This window comes from Marmota monax, unplaced genomic scaffold, assembly GCF_021218885.2.
Source record: "Marmota monax isolate L192 unplaced genomic scaffold, Marmota_monax_Labrador192_F-V1.1 WCK01_AAM20220418_F8-fsc00026, whole genome shotgun sequence".
NCBI lineage: Eukaryota > Metazoa > Chordata > Mammalia > Rodentia > Sciuridae > Marmota > Marmota monax.
This window is the reverse complement of record NW_026693108.1, coordinates 11,022,089-11,039,169: the sequence shown is the minus strand read 5'-3', so window position 1 is coordinate 11,039,169 and position 17,081 is coordinate 11,022,089. Positions and strand designations below refer to the sequence as shown.

Sequence of the window (17,081 nt, the reverse complement as noted above, 5' to 3'; positions counted from 1 at the left end):
CACTGCATTACAGGTGTGCACCATTACACAGGCCTGTTTGTTCTTGAATCCTTATCATTCTGTAATCTTTTAATCTTCACTGGCCACATCAGTTCAATTGCAATTGTAAGACTTGTGTACATTTATGAAAGAGGCAGTTTGGGAAAGATGTGTGCATGAGGTTCAGTGTGTTGCTCAGGTCACTTCATTGGGCCTTAGCTTCTTTTCAGGTCTTGTTTCTAAACATCTCTAAATAAAATATAAAAAGGCTTGGAGATGTGGCTCAGTGATTGAGCACGCCTGGCCAAAACAAACAACAACAACAACAAAAAACCTCAGCAAAAATGAAAAAGGGGAATAGATGAAACAAGACTGGTAAAATGTTGATTTGTTGAAGTTGTGTTATGGGAAACTGGATGATTATTAATACAATTTAATATTTTTTTGAGTTCGTTAAAACATTTCCATAATGTAGCAAAACCTGGTTCTTGAATACATTCGGTTCTGGGTTCAAATCTTAGTTTCACCATTTACAAGTTAAGTGGTTACTTCTCTATTCTTTGTTTCTTAAGATTGGTTCAATGTATAAGATTCTTGTACAGTTTAAAATAAGAGAGAATCTGAGGCATCTGGCAGCAGCTCCTGCTGGTAAGTGACAGAAACCCATTCGGCTTAGGGCTCAATTCCCCGGACACGCTGATGTGAAGTGGCAGAAGTGGGAGCTGAGTTCGGACTCGTGATTTCTAGACCTGGAGCTTTTCCTGTTACCCCACTGGGAAATCTGACCACCGTTTGTGCTCGGCAAGTTGCGCTATCAGTTTGGGCACAAGCCTGGAGTTTAGGACTCTGGGATTCCAGGGTGACTCAAAGACCTAACCGGCACGACCGAGCGCCGCTGGCGAAGCTGACGCGGGCACAGCTCGCGATCGCTGCAGGCGCGAGTCTGGGGTCTCTCTCCCGCGGGGGTCGGCTCGGGCGCGTGGCCTCCCGCTAGGCTCGCAGCGGGACGCGTGGCCTCCCGCTAGGCTCGCAGCGGGACGCGCGGCAGCCGGCTCCCGGAGGGTCCTAGAAAGCTCCTCTCTCGGCGCGGCTCCCGGCCCGGGGGGGTTAGAGCAGAACCCTCGCAGCCCTCCCCTGGCGACTGGGGGTGGGGCCTCGGACTTCTGGCTCGTGATTGGCCGGGGCTCGGACGCTCCCCTTCCGCCCCCTTCCGCGGGGTGAGAGGTCAGCTGAGCTCTGATCGCCCGGGCGACAATGGCGGGGCTCTTGGTAGGGACATTCGCGCTGGTCGCGGCCGGACGGCGGGGGCGGCGGCCCCCTCCTCAGCTGATGCGGAGCGCGGCGCTGTGGACCCTGAAGGTGAGACTCTGTGGGGCTTCTGGGCCTGGGCTCCCAGCCGGCCTCTCTCCTGGGGGCCGGTGCCCCGGGCCAGACGTGTCCTCCCCGGACCTGGGTTCCCGGCTGTCTGCGCCCCTCGCTCCTCCTCCATCCCCGAGTTCGCCGTGGAGCCGGATCGGGAGGCATTCCTCGTAGCAGGCATCTCTCCAGGGTCCCGAGGACAGAGGCCTACGGAGGCAGGCGGCTGTGCATTTTCTGCTCTCCCAGGCAGTGAAGTACCTGCACAGCCTGTGGACAGACTCCAGTGCCTCTAGGGTACTGGCTTCGTGTTATGCTTTCCAGATGTGTTTTTAAGAGTCCTGCCCCTTTTGAGAGTTGTTACGAATGGCTGCTCAAGTTGGGGTTGTGAGTTTATCCTAACTTTTAAAGTAATGTATGATAGGATTGCTAAATAGATTTCAGGCTTGAGTTGAAAGCCTGCCCAAATTGTAGGGCATCACACTGGTACCGTATGTGAAAAAGTCTGTGCATTTCTTTCTTTCTTTCTTTTTTGCTGTGTAGTAGCTTGGTTTGAAACGTGTTTCAGCATTGTTCACCCTATGGTGTTACCGTGGCAATTTCATCTACAGGTTGGTGTGTTGACCTGTGCTGCTTGATTCTTGATTCTTTTCCCCTTTCACTTGGAGTCTTTCGTAACTCTGGGATGAGTGTATGCAATACAACCCTATTAAGTCATTTGAACCAATTCTTTAAGATGAAGGCCCCTGAAAACCATTTGTCCGCAGGTTTAGTGTGCTTGTTAAACGTTTTTTTTTTTTTTCTCCACCGGGGATTGAACTCAGGAGCTCTTAGTCACTGAGCCACATCCCCAGCCCTATTCAGTATTTTATTTAGAGACGTGGTCTGAGTTGCTTAGTTCCTCGCTACTGCGAAGCTGGCTTTGAACTCTTCCTCCTATCTCAGCCTCGGGAGCCGCTGGGATTACAGGTGTGCGCCAACGTGCCTGGCCTTTTTTTTTTTTTTTTAATGAAAAATCCTTAAAAAATTTCTACATAATTTGATTTATAGTTATTGAAATTTAGATTTGGAAGACATTTCAGAGATGATCTGCCCTCTCTTACTCTTTTTGAAGGTGAGCGAATTGAGGCCCAGTTGGGCAGTGTGAGAGAGCTGGAAGTAACCTTGGCACCTATATTTGCTTAGTGTCAGTTGCAGAAGGCCCACTCTGGCTGTTCTTTGTGTTGCTATGTGCTGTTTGTTATTTTATTTTTTTGGTGTCTGGGATTGAACGCAGGGGTGCTTAACCACTGAGCCATATCCCCAGTCCCTTTAAACTTTTTTTTTTTTTTTAATTTTTAATATTTATTTTTTAGTTTTCGGCGGACACAACATCTTTGTATGTGGTGCTGAGGATCGAACCCGGGCCGCACGCATGCCAGGCGAGCGCGCTACTGCTTGAGCCACATCCCCAGCCCTCCCCAGTCCCTTTAAAAAAGTATTTAGAAACAGGGTCTCACTAAGTTATTTAGGGCCTTCCTAGGGCTGACTTTGAACTTGTGATCCTCCTGCCTTAACCTCCCAAACCACTGCCTTACAGGAGTGCACCATTACACAGGCCCGGTTGTTCTTGAATCCTTATCGTTCTGTAATCTTTTAATCTTCACTGGTTACATTAGTTCTATTGCAATTGTAAGACTTGTGTACATTTATGAAGGAGGCAGTTTGGGAAAGGTGTGTGCATGAGGTTCAATGTGTTGCTCAGGTCACTTCATTGGGCCTTAGCTTCTTTTCAGGTCTTGTTTCTAAACATCTCTATTGAATAACTCCTGTGTTCCAATTGTAGGGCATGAATATGATTTGTTTTCTTAGAAAATTTGGTCTATTAGTAAGAGAGAAAATGCTATTGGGGAGGGGGTTTGATGTTGTAATAAAATATAGGGATTTGACCAAGTCAATACTTTCAAGTTCTCTGTCCCAAGGTACTATTCTGGTGCTTTACTTGAGTTAATGTATTTAATCTTCACAATAGCCATGTAATCCCCACTTTTAAGAAGAGGAAATCAGGGCACAAAGTGTTATGTGACTCTGCTCAAAGTCAGAACTAGTAAGCGGCAGACCTAGTTCTGGGTTTAGAACTCCAGAGGCAGTGCTCTTTTAGAAAATTATTTATTATTATTACTATTATTATTATTTTGTGGTGCTAGGGATGGAACCCAGAACCTTGCATGTGCTAGGCAAATACTTTTACCATGTGTCACACCCATATCCCTCAGAGCCAGTGCTCTTAATCATATTGTAAGGGAGTACTTACTTTGGGAATGAAAATTATGATAAATATTGAAGGGTGAAGTGACTTTGTAAAAAATTAATTAAACATTTGGTTTTTGTGGTGGTGGGGATTGAGCCTAAGGCCTTGTCCATGTGAGGCAAGCCCTGTACCAACTGAGCTATCTCCCCAGCCTGACTTTTTTCCCCTAGGTTAAAGAGAAGTGGTAGTGTTATACATGGGAGAACAGCAAATGGAAGGGTCCAGTGGCCAGAGATTTACAGATCTTAGAAAAGCCTATTGGGGGTGTGGTGCAGGGATGTCTTGGTGCTAGAGAAGTAGGCAGGCATCAGACTGTGGTGGGCCTTGTTGATGCTGTTACAGAAATTTAGTGTTTATCTTAGAGCAGTGGGAAGCCATTGGTGCTGAAGGTGGGAAGGATGACATTGACATTTTAGATTGAAGATGCTAAGAGGAGAAAGTTGTTACTGTAGTTACTGTTAGACACTTACTGTATAATATGTAAGCTTTGATTTTTCTTACCTGGTTTCTTCCTTTTAATGTGTCAGCAGAGTCTGCATCTTGTCTATTTTTATGGTCTTAACACAAAGTTTGACACAATAGGTGCTGCATGTCTGACAGTGGAGTAGCATTATGTTTGTGCCAGCAGAGAATTCCTTGTTGAAATAAGAAGCATCTCTGAAGTTCACTATCAGTTTAGGGAACTTGAGCTGCTGCTTAGTTCCTCTCCATGCTTCTTTTCTATGAACCTGAAATATGCTCCACTGAGTCTGTTTGAAGCAGAATCTTTTGAAGATTTTAATCCCTCCCGCCACTTCTGCAAACCTTTGGGTTGGATGAAAAGCAGACAGCTAACTTTAGACTAGTCTAGAGAATTCAGACCATTCTTTTAATCAGCTAACAGGATTTGTTTATTTTTAGGTATATGTAGAGTTAACCTTTTAAATTTTATTTGTTATAGATATCAACTTTTAAAACATATTCTGTTAAATACCTAATTGTTTCCACTGCCTATATTCAGTGGCTGGAAAATATTGGTTTTATAGGAATTCCTACAGTTTATTGAACTTTTATATGCCTTAAGTGTTTTTCATATATTATCTATGTAGCAACTACATAAAAAAATCCCAATTTCATAGAAAAGAAAACAAAGCTCAGAGCAGTTAAATAATTTAAGGACACTATTGGTTGAGGTAGAATTTGAACCTTGGACAGTATGATTCCAAGGCCTGGCTTTTCTGATTACAAATTGTCTCTCATTTGAATGATAGTCTCACTGTGTGGTACATTCACAAAGTTTGAAAGCTTAGGTTCTCTATGTTCTTCAAAACCTATGATTCATTTCTAATCCATAAACATGGGAAAAAATGTTTTAGGCTTGTCTGAGTGCTTTAGAATTGCCTCAGGAAAATCTTTGTAACATGTTGACACATTTCTGACAGATCATTTGGGAAAATTTTTTTCCATGACTATTATAGAAACCGGTGTAATCAGATGTTTATAGACATCTGTGTATCTACATATCTACTATTTGGATTTCTTCCTTGTCTTAAGAGCTTTAGAACAGAGGTAAAAGCTGTGATAGCCTCTTTCTAAATAAGGTGGAAAATTGGTGACATTTTTGATAAATAGTGAAGGAAAAGGAGTTATTCCAAAATTTTTTGTTGTTGTTGTTTATTTTTAAATGTGGGTAAGTCAGGAAATAGGAAGGAAAAGGGGATTTGGGAACAAAAAAACTTTTTTTTTTTTTTAAATATAGAAACATAGTGTTTCATCTTCAGTATTTGGTGTTACAAGCCTGTAAGAATTATGTTGAGGTGCTGGGAAGACAGGAGAATCAGTGGCTGGTTTTTGGGTCAATGATTGGAGGCAAAAGTTACAGTTGGAACATGAGCCCTGAGGCATACAGTGGGTAAATAATATTTAATTGAGTAAACACTCCCTCTTACAACACTAAATTAGGATTTGGAAGAAGGAGGAAGAGGTAATAGGATTTTGAGGAATGGGTTGAGAGGAGGTAGAGCTATTAAATGAGGGAAGAACTTTTTTTATTAAAAAATATTTATTTTTTAGTTGTAGTTGGATGCAATATCTTTATTTTATTTTTATGTGGGTCTGGCACATGCTAGGGGAGCCACAATCCCAGCCCCGAGGGAAGAACTTTTTTAAGAAATTGGATTTATTTATTTTAATTAGGTATATATGACAGCAGAATGCAGTTTGATTCATTGTACAGAATTACAGCACGACTTTTCATTTCTCTGGTTGTACATGATGTAGCATCACACCATATGTGCAGTCATACATGTACTTAGAGTAACGATGTCCATGTCATTCCACCGTCTTTCCTGCCCCTATGCCCCCTTCCCACCCCTCCCTTCCTTTGCCCTACAAGTTCCTCCATTCTCCCATGGCCTTCCCTCCCAACCCCCATTATGGATCAGCATCAACTTATTAGAGAAAACATTTGGCCTTTGGTTTTTTGGGATTGGCTTATTTTGCTTAGCATGATATTCTCCAACTCCATCCATTTACCTACAAATGCCATAATTTTATCTCTCTTAATGCTGAGTATTATTCCGTTGTGTATATATACCACAGTTTCTTTATCCATTCATCAATTGAAGGGCATCTTGGTTGCTTTCACAGTTTAGCTATTGTGAATTGAGCTGCTATAAACATTGATGTGGTGGATTTACATTTTGAAAATGTAAAATGGCTTAATGTGAGTGTGTGGGGTGGGGAAGATGGATGCAGGGAGACAAGTCATGAGGCTGTTGGAGAAGTTCAAGTTAGAGATCATGGTAACCTGTGCTAGGGTATAGCACTGGAGGTGGTGAGAACTTTGGTAAGAACTGGTCAGATGTGGGATGTATTTTGAAGCTACAGTAGTAAATGAGATAGCACTACACATTGCTTTGAACTCCTCGTGCATAGGAGTGGGGGCAGACCTGAATGGACTAATCAATAGCACTGGCACTGGTACTTTTCCAAGTCCTGTTTAGCATAAAGTTTGACCAATAGCGTTAGTACTTTTCCAAGACCAGATTTATATAATTTTTAACCAATAGCTATATAAACCTCTAGACTAATGCACTTAAAGCAAGCCCTGCTTGGTCCCTTCTTGCCCTGCAGAAAGCTCTGTTTCTTTTCTTCTCACTTGAATAAATCCTACTCCTTTCACTCTTGCCTTCTGTTTATTGTCCATGGATTTCATTCTGCAAATTTCTAAGACAAGAACCTGGAAAGAAATTGGCAGTGAGCTGCTGGGGTCTTCTGCAAATTTGAAGGGCATAGCCTGCAATTCAGAGCCTCAACTCCCCAATTGATAGTAGTGGAGAAGAATCCGGGTTTGCAGGCTGCCACCCCAGAGCTTATGCCAACAGTCATTCCCTGCTGTGAATAGCTGGTAACACTGAAATGGGCTTTCTTGGTTGTACAGGCCTGAAACTTACCAAACCCACCTGCTAGCAGAAGTGGAGAATCTAGTTTCATCTCAAACTTCAGTTTCAGTAGCACTTGCTTTTGGGTTGGGAGGGAGATATCTGGGAAGAGAAAAACCAAGAATGACTCTTCAAAGACACAAAGGGCACATGTTATATAATTTCACTAGGTGTCAAGGCCTAAGAAGAGAGAGGATAGGAATGAGTGTTAAGTTAAGGTTTTCTTTCTGGGGTGATGAAGAATGTTGTGGAATGGATAGAGATGATGGTTTCACACCTTGTGAATATATTAAAAAGCACTGAATTGTATACTTTAAAAGGGTAATTTCTATGGTATGTAAATTACATCACAATAAATAAGAATGACTCAAGTCAATTTCCTGAGATCCTGGGTTTGATAATGTCTTAGAGATAGGAAGGCTGATGCTTGGGAAAGAGGGAAGATCAAAATAATAGTTATGGCTGGCCAGTGGGGCACACCTATAATCCCAGCTACTTGGGAGGCTGAGGTAGGAGGATCCCAAGTTCTAGGCCAGCTGGGCAATTTAGCTAGACTTTGTCCCAAAGTTAAAAATAAAAAGGGCTGGGGATGTAGCTCGGTGATAGAGTACTCCTGGCTTCAATTCCCAGTACCGTATGTACACACACACAAAGACTATAGTTTATATTAAAATAATTGTTTTGAAGCACTGTACAGATTTAATGCAATTCCAATCAAAATCCCAATGACATTCCTCATAGAAATAGAAAAAGCAGTCATGAAATTCATCTGGGAAAATAAGAGATCCAGAATTGCTAAAGCAATCCTTAGCAAGAAGAGTGAAGCAGGTGGCATCACTATACCAGACCTTAACTATAGTTATACAGAGCAATAGTAACAAAAACAGCATAGTATTGGCACCAAAATAGACTGGTTGACCAATGGTACAGAATAGAGGACACAGAGATAAACCCACACAAATACAGTTATCTCGTATTAGACAAAGGAGCCAAAAAAACATACATTGGAGAAAGGATAGCCTCTTTAACAAATGGTGTTGGGAAAACTGGAAATCCATATGCAACAAAATGAAATTAAGCCCCATTCTCTCACCATGCACAAAACTTAACTCAAAGTGGATCAAGGACCTAGGAATTAAACCAGAAACCCTGCCCTAATAGAAGAAAAAGTAGGCCCAAATCTTTATCGTGTTCAATTAGGCCCGATTTCCTTAATAAGACTCTTATAGCACAAGAAATAAAATCAAGAATCAATAAGTGGGATGGACTCAAACTAAAAAGCTTCTTTTCAGCAGAAGAAATAATCTGTGAGATGAAGAGAGAGCCTATAGAATGGGAGCAAATTTTTATCAAACACATAGAGCACTAGTCTCTAAGATGTATAAAGAACTCAAAACTCTAACACCAAAAAAATAAATGACCCAATCAATAAATGGGCCAAGGAACTGAACAGATACTTCTCAGAAGATGATGTACAATCAATCAACAAATATATGAAAAAATGTTCAACATCTCTAGCAATTAGAGAAATGCAAATCAGTGAGAATGGCAGCTATTAAGAATACAAACAACAGTAAGTGTTGGTGAGAATGTGGGGAGAAAGGCACACTCATACATTGCTGATGGGACTGCAAATTGGTGCAACCACTATGGAAAGCAGAATGGAGATTCCTTGGAAAACTTGGGATGGAAACCCCATTTAACCCAGCTGTCCCACTTCTCGGTTTATACCCAAAGCACTTAAAAACAGCATACTATAGAAATGCAGCCACATCAGTGTTTATAGCTGCACAATTCACAATAGCTAAATTGTGGAACCAACCTGGATGCTCTTCAGTAGATGAATGGATAATGAAACTGTGAGATTATTTATATATATTTTAATGGAATATTACTCAACATTAAAAGAGAATAAAAATCATGGCATTGGATAATATTATGCTAAGTGAGGTAAGCCAATCCCCCAAAACCAAATGCTGAATGTTTTCTCTGATATGAGGATGCTAATCCATAATGGGGGTTGGTGGGGAGCATGGGAGGAATGGAGGAACTTTAGATAGGACAAAGGGAAGGGAGCAGGCAGGTGGTAGGAAAGATGGCGGAATGAGAATGGATATCATTACCCCAAGTGCATATATGAAGAAGTGAATGGTGTGACTCCACTTTGTGTATACCCAGAGACATGAAAAATTGTGCTCTATATGTGTCTTATGAATTGAAATGCATTCTGCTATTATATATAACAAATTAGAATAAATAAATAAATTTAAAATAATAATTGTTTGAATTGCATTTATGAAACACAGAGAGTTGTATTTTTCTTATTTGTTGTATGTCTGATCACATAATTGGTGCAGAACAGGGCAAATGGTGAGAACCCAACATTCTCAGGTTGATGGAGGATTTTGGGTTGTTGAAAATGAAAACTGTTCTGGGGAGGTGGGGTGGTCAGGTACCTGGCTTTTGTGAAGGTGGCCTCAAGAGGAGTGAAGGGGGTGGGAAGCTAAGCCAGGAGGGCTTCCCAGCTGGAGACCACTGTTCTGTTGCAGGGGTGCTCTAGGGCTCAGGTTCTCAAAGCATGGTATCCCAGCCAGCAGCACCAGCACCAGAACTTCTTAGAAATGCCCCTTCTTTAGCCCCATTGGAAGACCCACAGAAACAGAAGATCTAGGGTGGAACCCAGTAATCTGTTTCCCAAGCCCTCCAGGTGATTCTAGTTTAAAAAAATACTGTATAAGGTGAGCTGCACATGTAATTAGATTTCTTCTAGCATTCATATTGATAAAATTAACAGCACATTATCTTTAACTTAACATATTCAGATTTTTATTTCAACATGTAAAAATTTACATATGAGGTCTTTTACATTTTTTTTCAGTGTCAAAGGAAAAGAAATACAGAACTTTAAAGATATGAATTGGTAGCTGGTTGCAGTGGCACACGCCTATAATCCCAGCAGCTTGCGAGGCTGAGGCAGGAGCATCTTGAGCTCAAATCCAGCATCAGCATCTTAGGGCAGCCCTATGCAACTTAGTGAGAACCTGTCTCAAAATAAAACATAAGGATTGGGGTTGTGGCTCACTGGTAAAGCACTTGCCTAGCATGTGTGAGGCACTGGGTTCGATTCTCAGCACCACATATAAATAAATGAATAAAATAAAGGTCCATCAACATTTAAAAAAAAAAAAAAATATATATATATATAAAAACATAAAAAGGGTTGGGATGTAGGTTAGTGGTAAAGTGCCCCTGGGTTAAATCCCCAACACCCCACCCCAAATAAATAAGAATAATAAATAAATACATAAATAAATAAAATAAAAAATAAAGATTTTAATTGGTTTTATTTTCCATTCTAGAACTGGGCAACACTTCATGCCATAAAATTAAAAAAAAGTGTTTGAAGGAACTGAGGAGAGGAAGTTGGTTTTAGAGAAAGAAAAGGGGTGGAGAAAGAACAAGCAGGAATGAAAAAGAAATTGGTCATTTCAAAGTTGTAAGGCATAGATAGGGAGAAAGAACAATGGAAAATGACTAATCAGTTAACATCAGATTACTTCAGGTCCTTTTTTTTTTTTTTTTTTGAGAAAGGATTAATTCCAGAGACTTATCATGTCAATTAAAACTGGCCTATTTGTGAAACTCAACTGTTCTCTCTCTAATGCTGATCTCTGTAAAGATCGGATAAACAGCTTAGTTGAGTGCAAACCTTTGGCATGAGTGTCTCTTTTAGTCTGCGCCATGGGGCCTAGTGTAGGAACTTAGTCCAGAACAATGGCCTCTGAGTTTTTTCTTTTCTTCTTTTTGGTATTGGAGATTGACTCCAAGGGGGCTTAACCACTGAGCAACATCCCTGGGCCCCATTTTTTTAAAAATGTTTTTTAGTTGTAGATGGACACAAAACCTTTATTTAATTTATTTATTTTTATGGTGCTGAGGATCGAACCTAGGACTTCCCACGTGTAAGGGGAGCATATCCGCTCTGCCACTGAGTCATAACCCCAGCCTTTTTTTTTTTTTTTTGAGACAGAGTTGATTAGGACCTTGCTAAATTGATGAGGCTGGCCTGGAACTTGAGGTCCTCCTGCCTCAGCCTCCTGAATTGCTTGGATTACAGGTATGCACAACCATGTCTGGCTAACCTGTGGTTTTCATTTAACACCTACAAAATCTGGTGTGGCATTTACTCTTATAGCCCATTTGAATTTGGACTATTTGGAGTTAGTCCCATTTCAAGTGCTTAGGAGCCACAAGTGGCCAGTGACTGCCAAATTGCAGTTCTAGAGCACAGATTGGGCTCTGGAGTTGGTTCCACCTTGGAGTGAAGGCACTGACCTTTTGAACCCTGTGCTAGTTCTTTGCTGTAGGCTGGGAGAGGGTTTTCAGTCTTGATGGAGAACTCCTATGTAGTAGAGGAAAATGGTCTTAGGGAGCAGTGTGAGCCATTTGTCCTCAGCACAGCAGCAGGGAGATGCCATACTACTGTGTGAGGGGTCTGCATGGGCAGCCACAGTGTCTGCTAGGAGGAGTGGCCAGGCTGGGAGACAGAGCCTGGACAGTCTTGGGATTTGACTGTCCTGAAGGTGGTGTTCCCTATGGCTTTGGCAGCCAGTGAAGACGTCTGTTTAAAAGACAAACTATACTGTAGTGACAACCTCACTCCCTCCTGTGTCTTTAGAGGGCATTACCTTAGAAGGTCCCTTTGGTCTGTTAAAATGCTGAAATCAATATTCAACCGATGGTTCTGAGCATGGAAGCCAGGACCTTCCTTCACCTGGAAGTTTAGAGCTGCAGTGTTAGCTTGTGGTCACCTTGGTAAGGTCATCTTGTGGCTCCATTAACTTGCAGTTTTGAGGACAGGTTCCTTCTTGGAATTGACGTGTCCATAGAATTATTTTAGTATCATTCACCTGAAGGCCACTGTGGCTATGTCAAGAGCTATAGTAGTTTGGGTTTTGGCAGAACTAATGCTTCAATTGTTCTTTAAGATAACTGCAAGTGGATTTACCAGTTTTGCCTGTGATATGGCCATGTGTTGAATGTGGGACATCCTGGGCCCAGATGCTGTTTTATCATATCAAAGAATGTTTGTTTCCCTGCTTGCAGTGACTAGAAGACATGGATCCATTTTGTCTAAAAATTGTACCATTTCTCTCATCTTTTGGTTAACAGTTATTGAATGATGACTATAACACACATGCACCTGTGCTAGGCATTTTATACATTCTTATTTAGTCCTCATAATGGCATTATGACCTAGGTAAGTGCTATTACTATCCCCATTTGCAAATGGGTGAATTTTCCTGTATACCTAAGAAGTGCTAGAATCAAGATTCTAATTTAGATTAGAATTTGAGTCTAGGCCAGAGTTTTTTTTTTTTTTTAAATTTTAATTTTTTAGTTGTAGGTGGATACACAATATCTTTATTTCATTTCTATGTGGTGCTGAGGATAGAACCCAGTGCCTCACACATGCTAGGCGAGCATTCTACCACTGAGCCACCACCCAGTCCTAGGCCAGAGTTCTTGATGACTCCTTTCTGCTAATGGTAACTCACCAATGGCTGTGATATAATTTTAAGAAAGAAGGGGAAGGCTGACTACTCCTGTTTGGTTTTTGTGTATATCTTACCTTCCTACACTACCCTCCCCCACTTTGTTTGTAAAAAAACTCATTTGATCCTCTTAACAACCTTTCTTGTGAAACAGGTGGAGGCTGGGGCCCAGAGGAGTGATTTGCTGCTTGTCTCTCAGCTATGAAGCTGTGGAACTGAGTCAGCCCAGGTCTTGAGATGGGGGTCTTGCCACTTTCATTGCCATCCTGTTAGCAGGCCTTTCTCTACTAAGTGTGGAAAATACAGGAAGTTGTCCAAGGCAGGAATCCTTGGCAGTATGTTTTTGGGAGAACAGTTTCCACACCTTGGCATTTCTCCTCTATGACAGGCTTACAGGTTGTTATAAATAGAGTTGATTTAAGTTTTTTTCTCAGAACTTTGTTGCTAGAAAGTAAATGAATTTTGGACTGGGCTTGTAACCAGTTTCTTACATACTTAACAAAAACAACAAATGTTTAAAATTCTGTGTAGAGGTCCAGATCAACAGATTTTTACTAACTTGTTCCTTGCATTTTAAAAATAAAATTTTATGTTCTGGTTTTACCAGAATTATCTAATTTTTGACCCATCATCTTTTTCTTCTCCTTCCCTTTCACTGGAGATTGAACCCATGGGCTTTCTACCTCCCAGCTACATCCCTAGCCAGCTATTTATTTATTTATTTATTTATTTAGAGATAGGGTCTTGCTAAGTTGCTGAGGCTGGCCTCAAACTTGTATCGATTCTCCTTTTTAAACTTCCATTAAGATCAGCCTGGAGTAAACAAAAGAAAGAGCGTTTATGGGGCTGACTCTACGTAGTTCTGACTCTGGTGAGGGCTCAAACTCTTGCTAATCAGAAGCATCCATTCCTTTTAAAACTTTGGGCCACATAATTGCAAATTCACGTGTACATGGGCTATATACTTCCTTTTTTGATAATGGCAGCAAAATGTGTTGTGTATTAGATCTTCAGAATCAAATATTTTCAAATAATAATAAAAAGATTCCAAAAAAATTTTTGCTCAATTAGGGATACTGGTACATCGCCTTCTGTGTTTTGGCCAGGTATGACTTGGAATAGATTTGATTGCATTTTAAGAACTGTGTGGTATAGAAACTTTTCAGTCTAGTTTTATATTATTGACACTTTTCTATAAGTAAATATATTTAGATTCAGCTGATCCAAATATTCCTCAGAATTTGGTTACTTAAAAATTCTGAATTGTTTTGGGTTAGAAACTCTTCTGTGGCCAAGGTTTAATTTAATTTAGTTCATTCTTCATGAACTAAAGAGCCTATACAACCTGAGGTGTTTCCTCTGCAAGTTATCTGGAAACTGAATGTGAAATTCATACTTATCAAAATTAATGATATTAGCTCTATTTCTGCATTTTTTTTCTTTCATATTTCCGAATAGTTCAGCAGTGAGATCAGCGTTACAATTATCTTGGCCCCCAGTAAGTCCTCCAGTGCTCTTGTACAGGTGTGCTAAGGTCTTGGTTTTTGAATAAAAGTGGTTTAAGTCCATAAGGGACCTTGGAGAAAAGCCATTTGAGCTTTTACTTAGCAGAGAGCAGAGAGTTCCAAGTGGGTTGCTTGCTCAAGTCACAGGGGTAGTGAGGTTGAACCTGGTGAGTGTGATTCCTCTCTGGAGTTCTTTCTCACATGGCGATCTGCTTTCCTGGTTGTTCCTTCACCCAAGCAAAGGCATCACTGTTTATTTTCATTTTCCAAAGAGAATTAGAATACTGAAAATGTCCAGATTGTATTTTCTCTCTTGAAGACTCACATTTGGTTTCTGCCATCAGGAATCAGTTATACCCTTTGTTAGTGATTAAACACACATGAGTTTGCTTTTTGTAAAAGAATATGTTGACTTGTTACTGAATAGACCATTTTGTGGCTACAATATTAGGGTGAATTAGTGAGAGTGCAAAACTCTTGCTGTCCCATTTTACAAAACTGATAGAAAGCTGGCGAGTTATTAACTTGTGAAACTTTCCTAGTGCTGCTTTATAGCAGCACAAGTGTTGAAAAATTCCCAGGTAGTTTTTGCTTCTCATTATTCCTAGGGTTTGTTTTTGGCATTGGTTGAGGCTATAAACACATAATTTTTTTGGGGGGGGAAAGACTGTTATCTTTGTGTTATTAAGTTTGCTGTAACAGTCAAGTTTCTAAATTATGCCTATTCTGTAGTGGGCAGAAGATTGAATTTTTAGTTGAAAATACAGAGAGTGGTGAGGCCCTTTTGATGGTCAATTTTATAAAACTCCATATCTTCCAGTAGACCTTAATGTCAGTGTGGGAGGTGCCATTATTTTTATTATCATGTAAGAGAAAATACTTCCAGAAGCTTTTAACAAATCACGTTAAATCTTGTAACCATTAAAGCCCATCCCTGTGATCTTTGAAAAATTGAAATGTTTGGGATTCAATTTCCTCATGAAATTGGGGATAACACTCTTTTAACTCATGGGGATGCTTGAAGGAATATATGAGACAATCTTGGTCTTTAATAGGGACCAATTAACAATGAACAGTTAATTTTCTTCCCATTCTAAGTTCATTATTATTCCTTTTTACTTGGTAGTGTAAAGGCTTTATTTTATACACTGTATCTTTCATGTCTATTACCTTTACTTTTGTATAGAGATTATATTTTGCAAAAAATGAAAAATAAAATGAAAAGAAAAAAAGAAGAGATTATATTGTACAACTTGAGTCTTAATATTCTTTAAAAATAATTGTATATATCTTTGGAGTTCATTTAAAAATGTTACTATAAGAACATTTTGTTTCTTATTTGAGTGATTTCCCTTGTAGAAAGTTGTAAGAGGTAATACTTGTTGGCTTTTCCTGATTTTTTTTTTTTTAAATTTCCAATAGCAGGGATTGAACCCAGCTCATGCTAAGCAAGTGCTCTACCACTGAGCTACACATCTGGTCCTCTTTATTTTGAGACAGAGTCTTGCTAAGTTGGCCAGGCTGGCCTAAAACTTGAGATTGTCCTGCCTCAGCCTTCTGAGTAGCTGAGATTACAGACATGCACCAACATGCCTGGCTTTTTTTTTTTTTTTCATTTTTGGGTCTGGCTCTCAAAGTGATTACTGGCTAATCAATTTTTTTAAACCTTGATTACAATTTTTTTTGGGGGGTACAGAGGATTGAACTCAGGTGCACTCGATCACTGAGCCACATTTTGTATTTTACTTAGAGACAGGGTCTCACTGAGTTGCTTAGTGCCTCACTTTTGGTGAGGCTGGCTTTGAACTGGTGATCCTCCTGCCTCAGCCTCCCAAGCCCCTGGGATCACAGGCATGTGCCACTGCCCCCAGTCCTTGATTACAATTTTTATTAGTCATTTTTTAAGGCTGAAAGCGTTAAGATATGCTTTCTCCGCAAACAATAAATTAGAAGTAAACCTGATTATTAGTATTACTTTTATATTTTTATCAATAAAATCACTTTTGTGTAAGAAAAAACAAAATAAGAAGTCATGCTGAAGACATTGGCATATTAAAAACATTTTATTACTTTCTGGTCACTGATGAACGTGAAGCTCCTTGAAGCCAAGACTGGTATTTTGTAAAGTTCTTTATGGTATGTGACATTTCTCACCTTGCTCTGTGAGTCCATGTTTGGAAAGACCTTTCTTCAGATTTGCTTAGTTCATTGGCTTATATACTTCTTTGGAGGGTTTTTTTTTTTTTTTTTTAAATACTAGGGATTGACCACAGAGGTGTTTTGCCACTAAGCCGCATCTCCAGCCCTTTTTGTTTTTTATTTATTATATTTTATTTTATTTTTTTGTGGTGTTGGGGATTGAATCCAGGGCCTTGTGTATGCAAGGCAAGCATTCTACCAACGGAGCTATATCCCCAGCCCCTGTTTTTTATTTTGAGACAGAGTCTCACTGAGTTGTTTAGGGCCTCACTAAGTTGCTGAGACTGGCCTCAAACCTGTTATCCTCCTGCCTCAACCTCCTGAGTCACTGGGCTTACACATGTACAGCACCATGCTTAAATTTTGATGCCTTTGGTTTCATTTGTGTAAAGGGGATGATTCTGTAGTTACAATTTCCCTTCTATAATTATGGTGTACTGCTAATAATTACATATAGTGGCTGATAAAACATTGTAGCTAGAAGCAAACTGAAAGAAGTACTCTGAAAGAAATATTTCAAAACCCATTTAAGCATCTAATTTATTTCATTTTCTTTCTTTTTTCAATAGCATGCTCCACACTATTCAGAACGGTGCTTACTAGTGTCCCGTTGTCTCAGTTCAGTGGGATATGATCCTAATGAAAAAGTAAGTATTTAAAAAATAATGTTAACAGCTAAGTTTTTCTATGTTCAGTGGGGCAGATTAAACTTTATTAATACTGTACAATTATTTATTGCTTTATCATCATAAGTTTTACAGATTCTCAATCTGTG

The 17,081-nt window shown here is 40.0% G+C and overlaps 1 protein-coding gene across 4 annotated transcripts in view; it reads left to right on the top strand.

Annotated features, from left to right (window-relative positions):
* Window positions 1-1,182: 1,182 nt before the first annotated feature.
* Window positions 1,183-17,081, top strand: part of Pcca (propionyl-CoA carboxylase subunit alpha) — a 358,388-nt gene continuing 342,489 nt past the window's right edge. For all 4 annotated transcript variants that reach the window (XM_046454817.2, XM_046454816.2, XM_046454818.2 and 1 more), the window contains exons 1-2: window positions 1,183-1,338; window positions 16,876-16,953. In XM_046454817.2, the coding sequence (XP_046310773.1) occupies window positions 1,234-1,338; window positions 16,876-16,953 (183 nt within the window). In that variant the 5' untranslated portion in view covers window positions 1,183-1,233. The remainder of the gene's footprint in view (window positions 1,339-16,875; window positions 16,954-17,081) is intronic.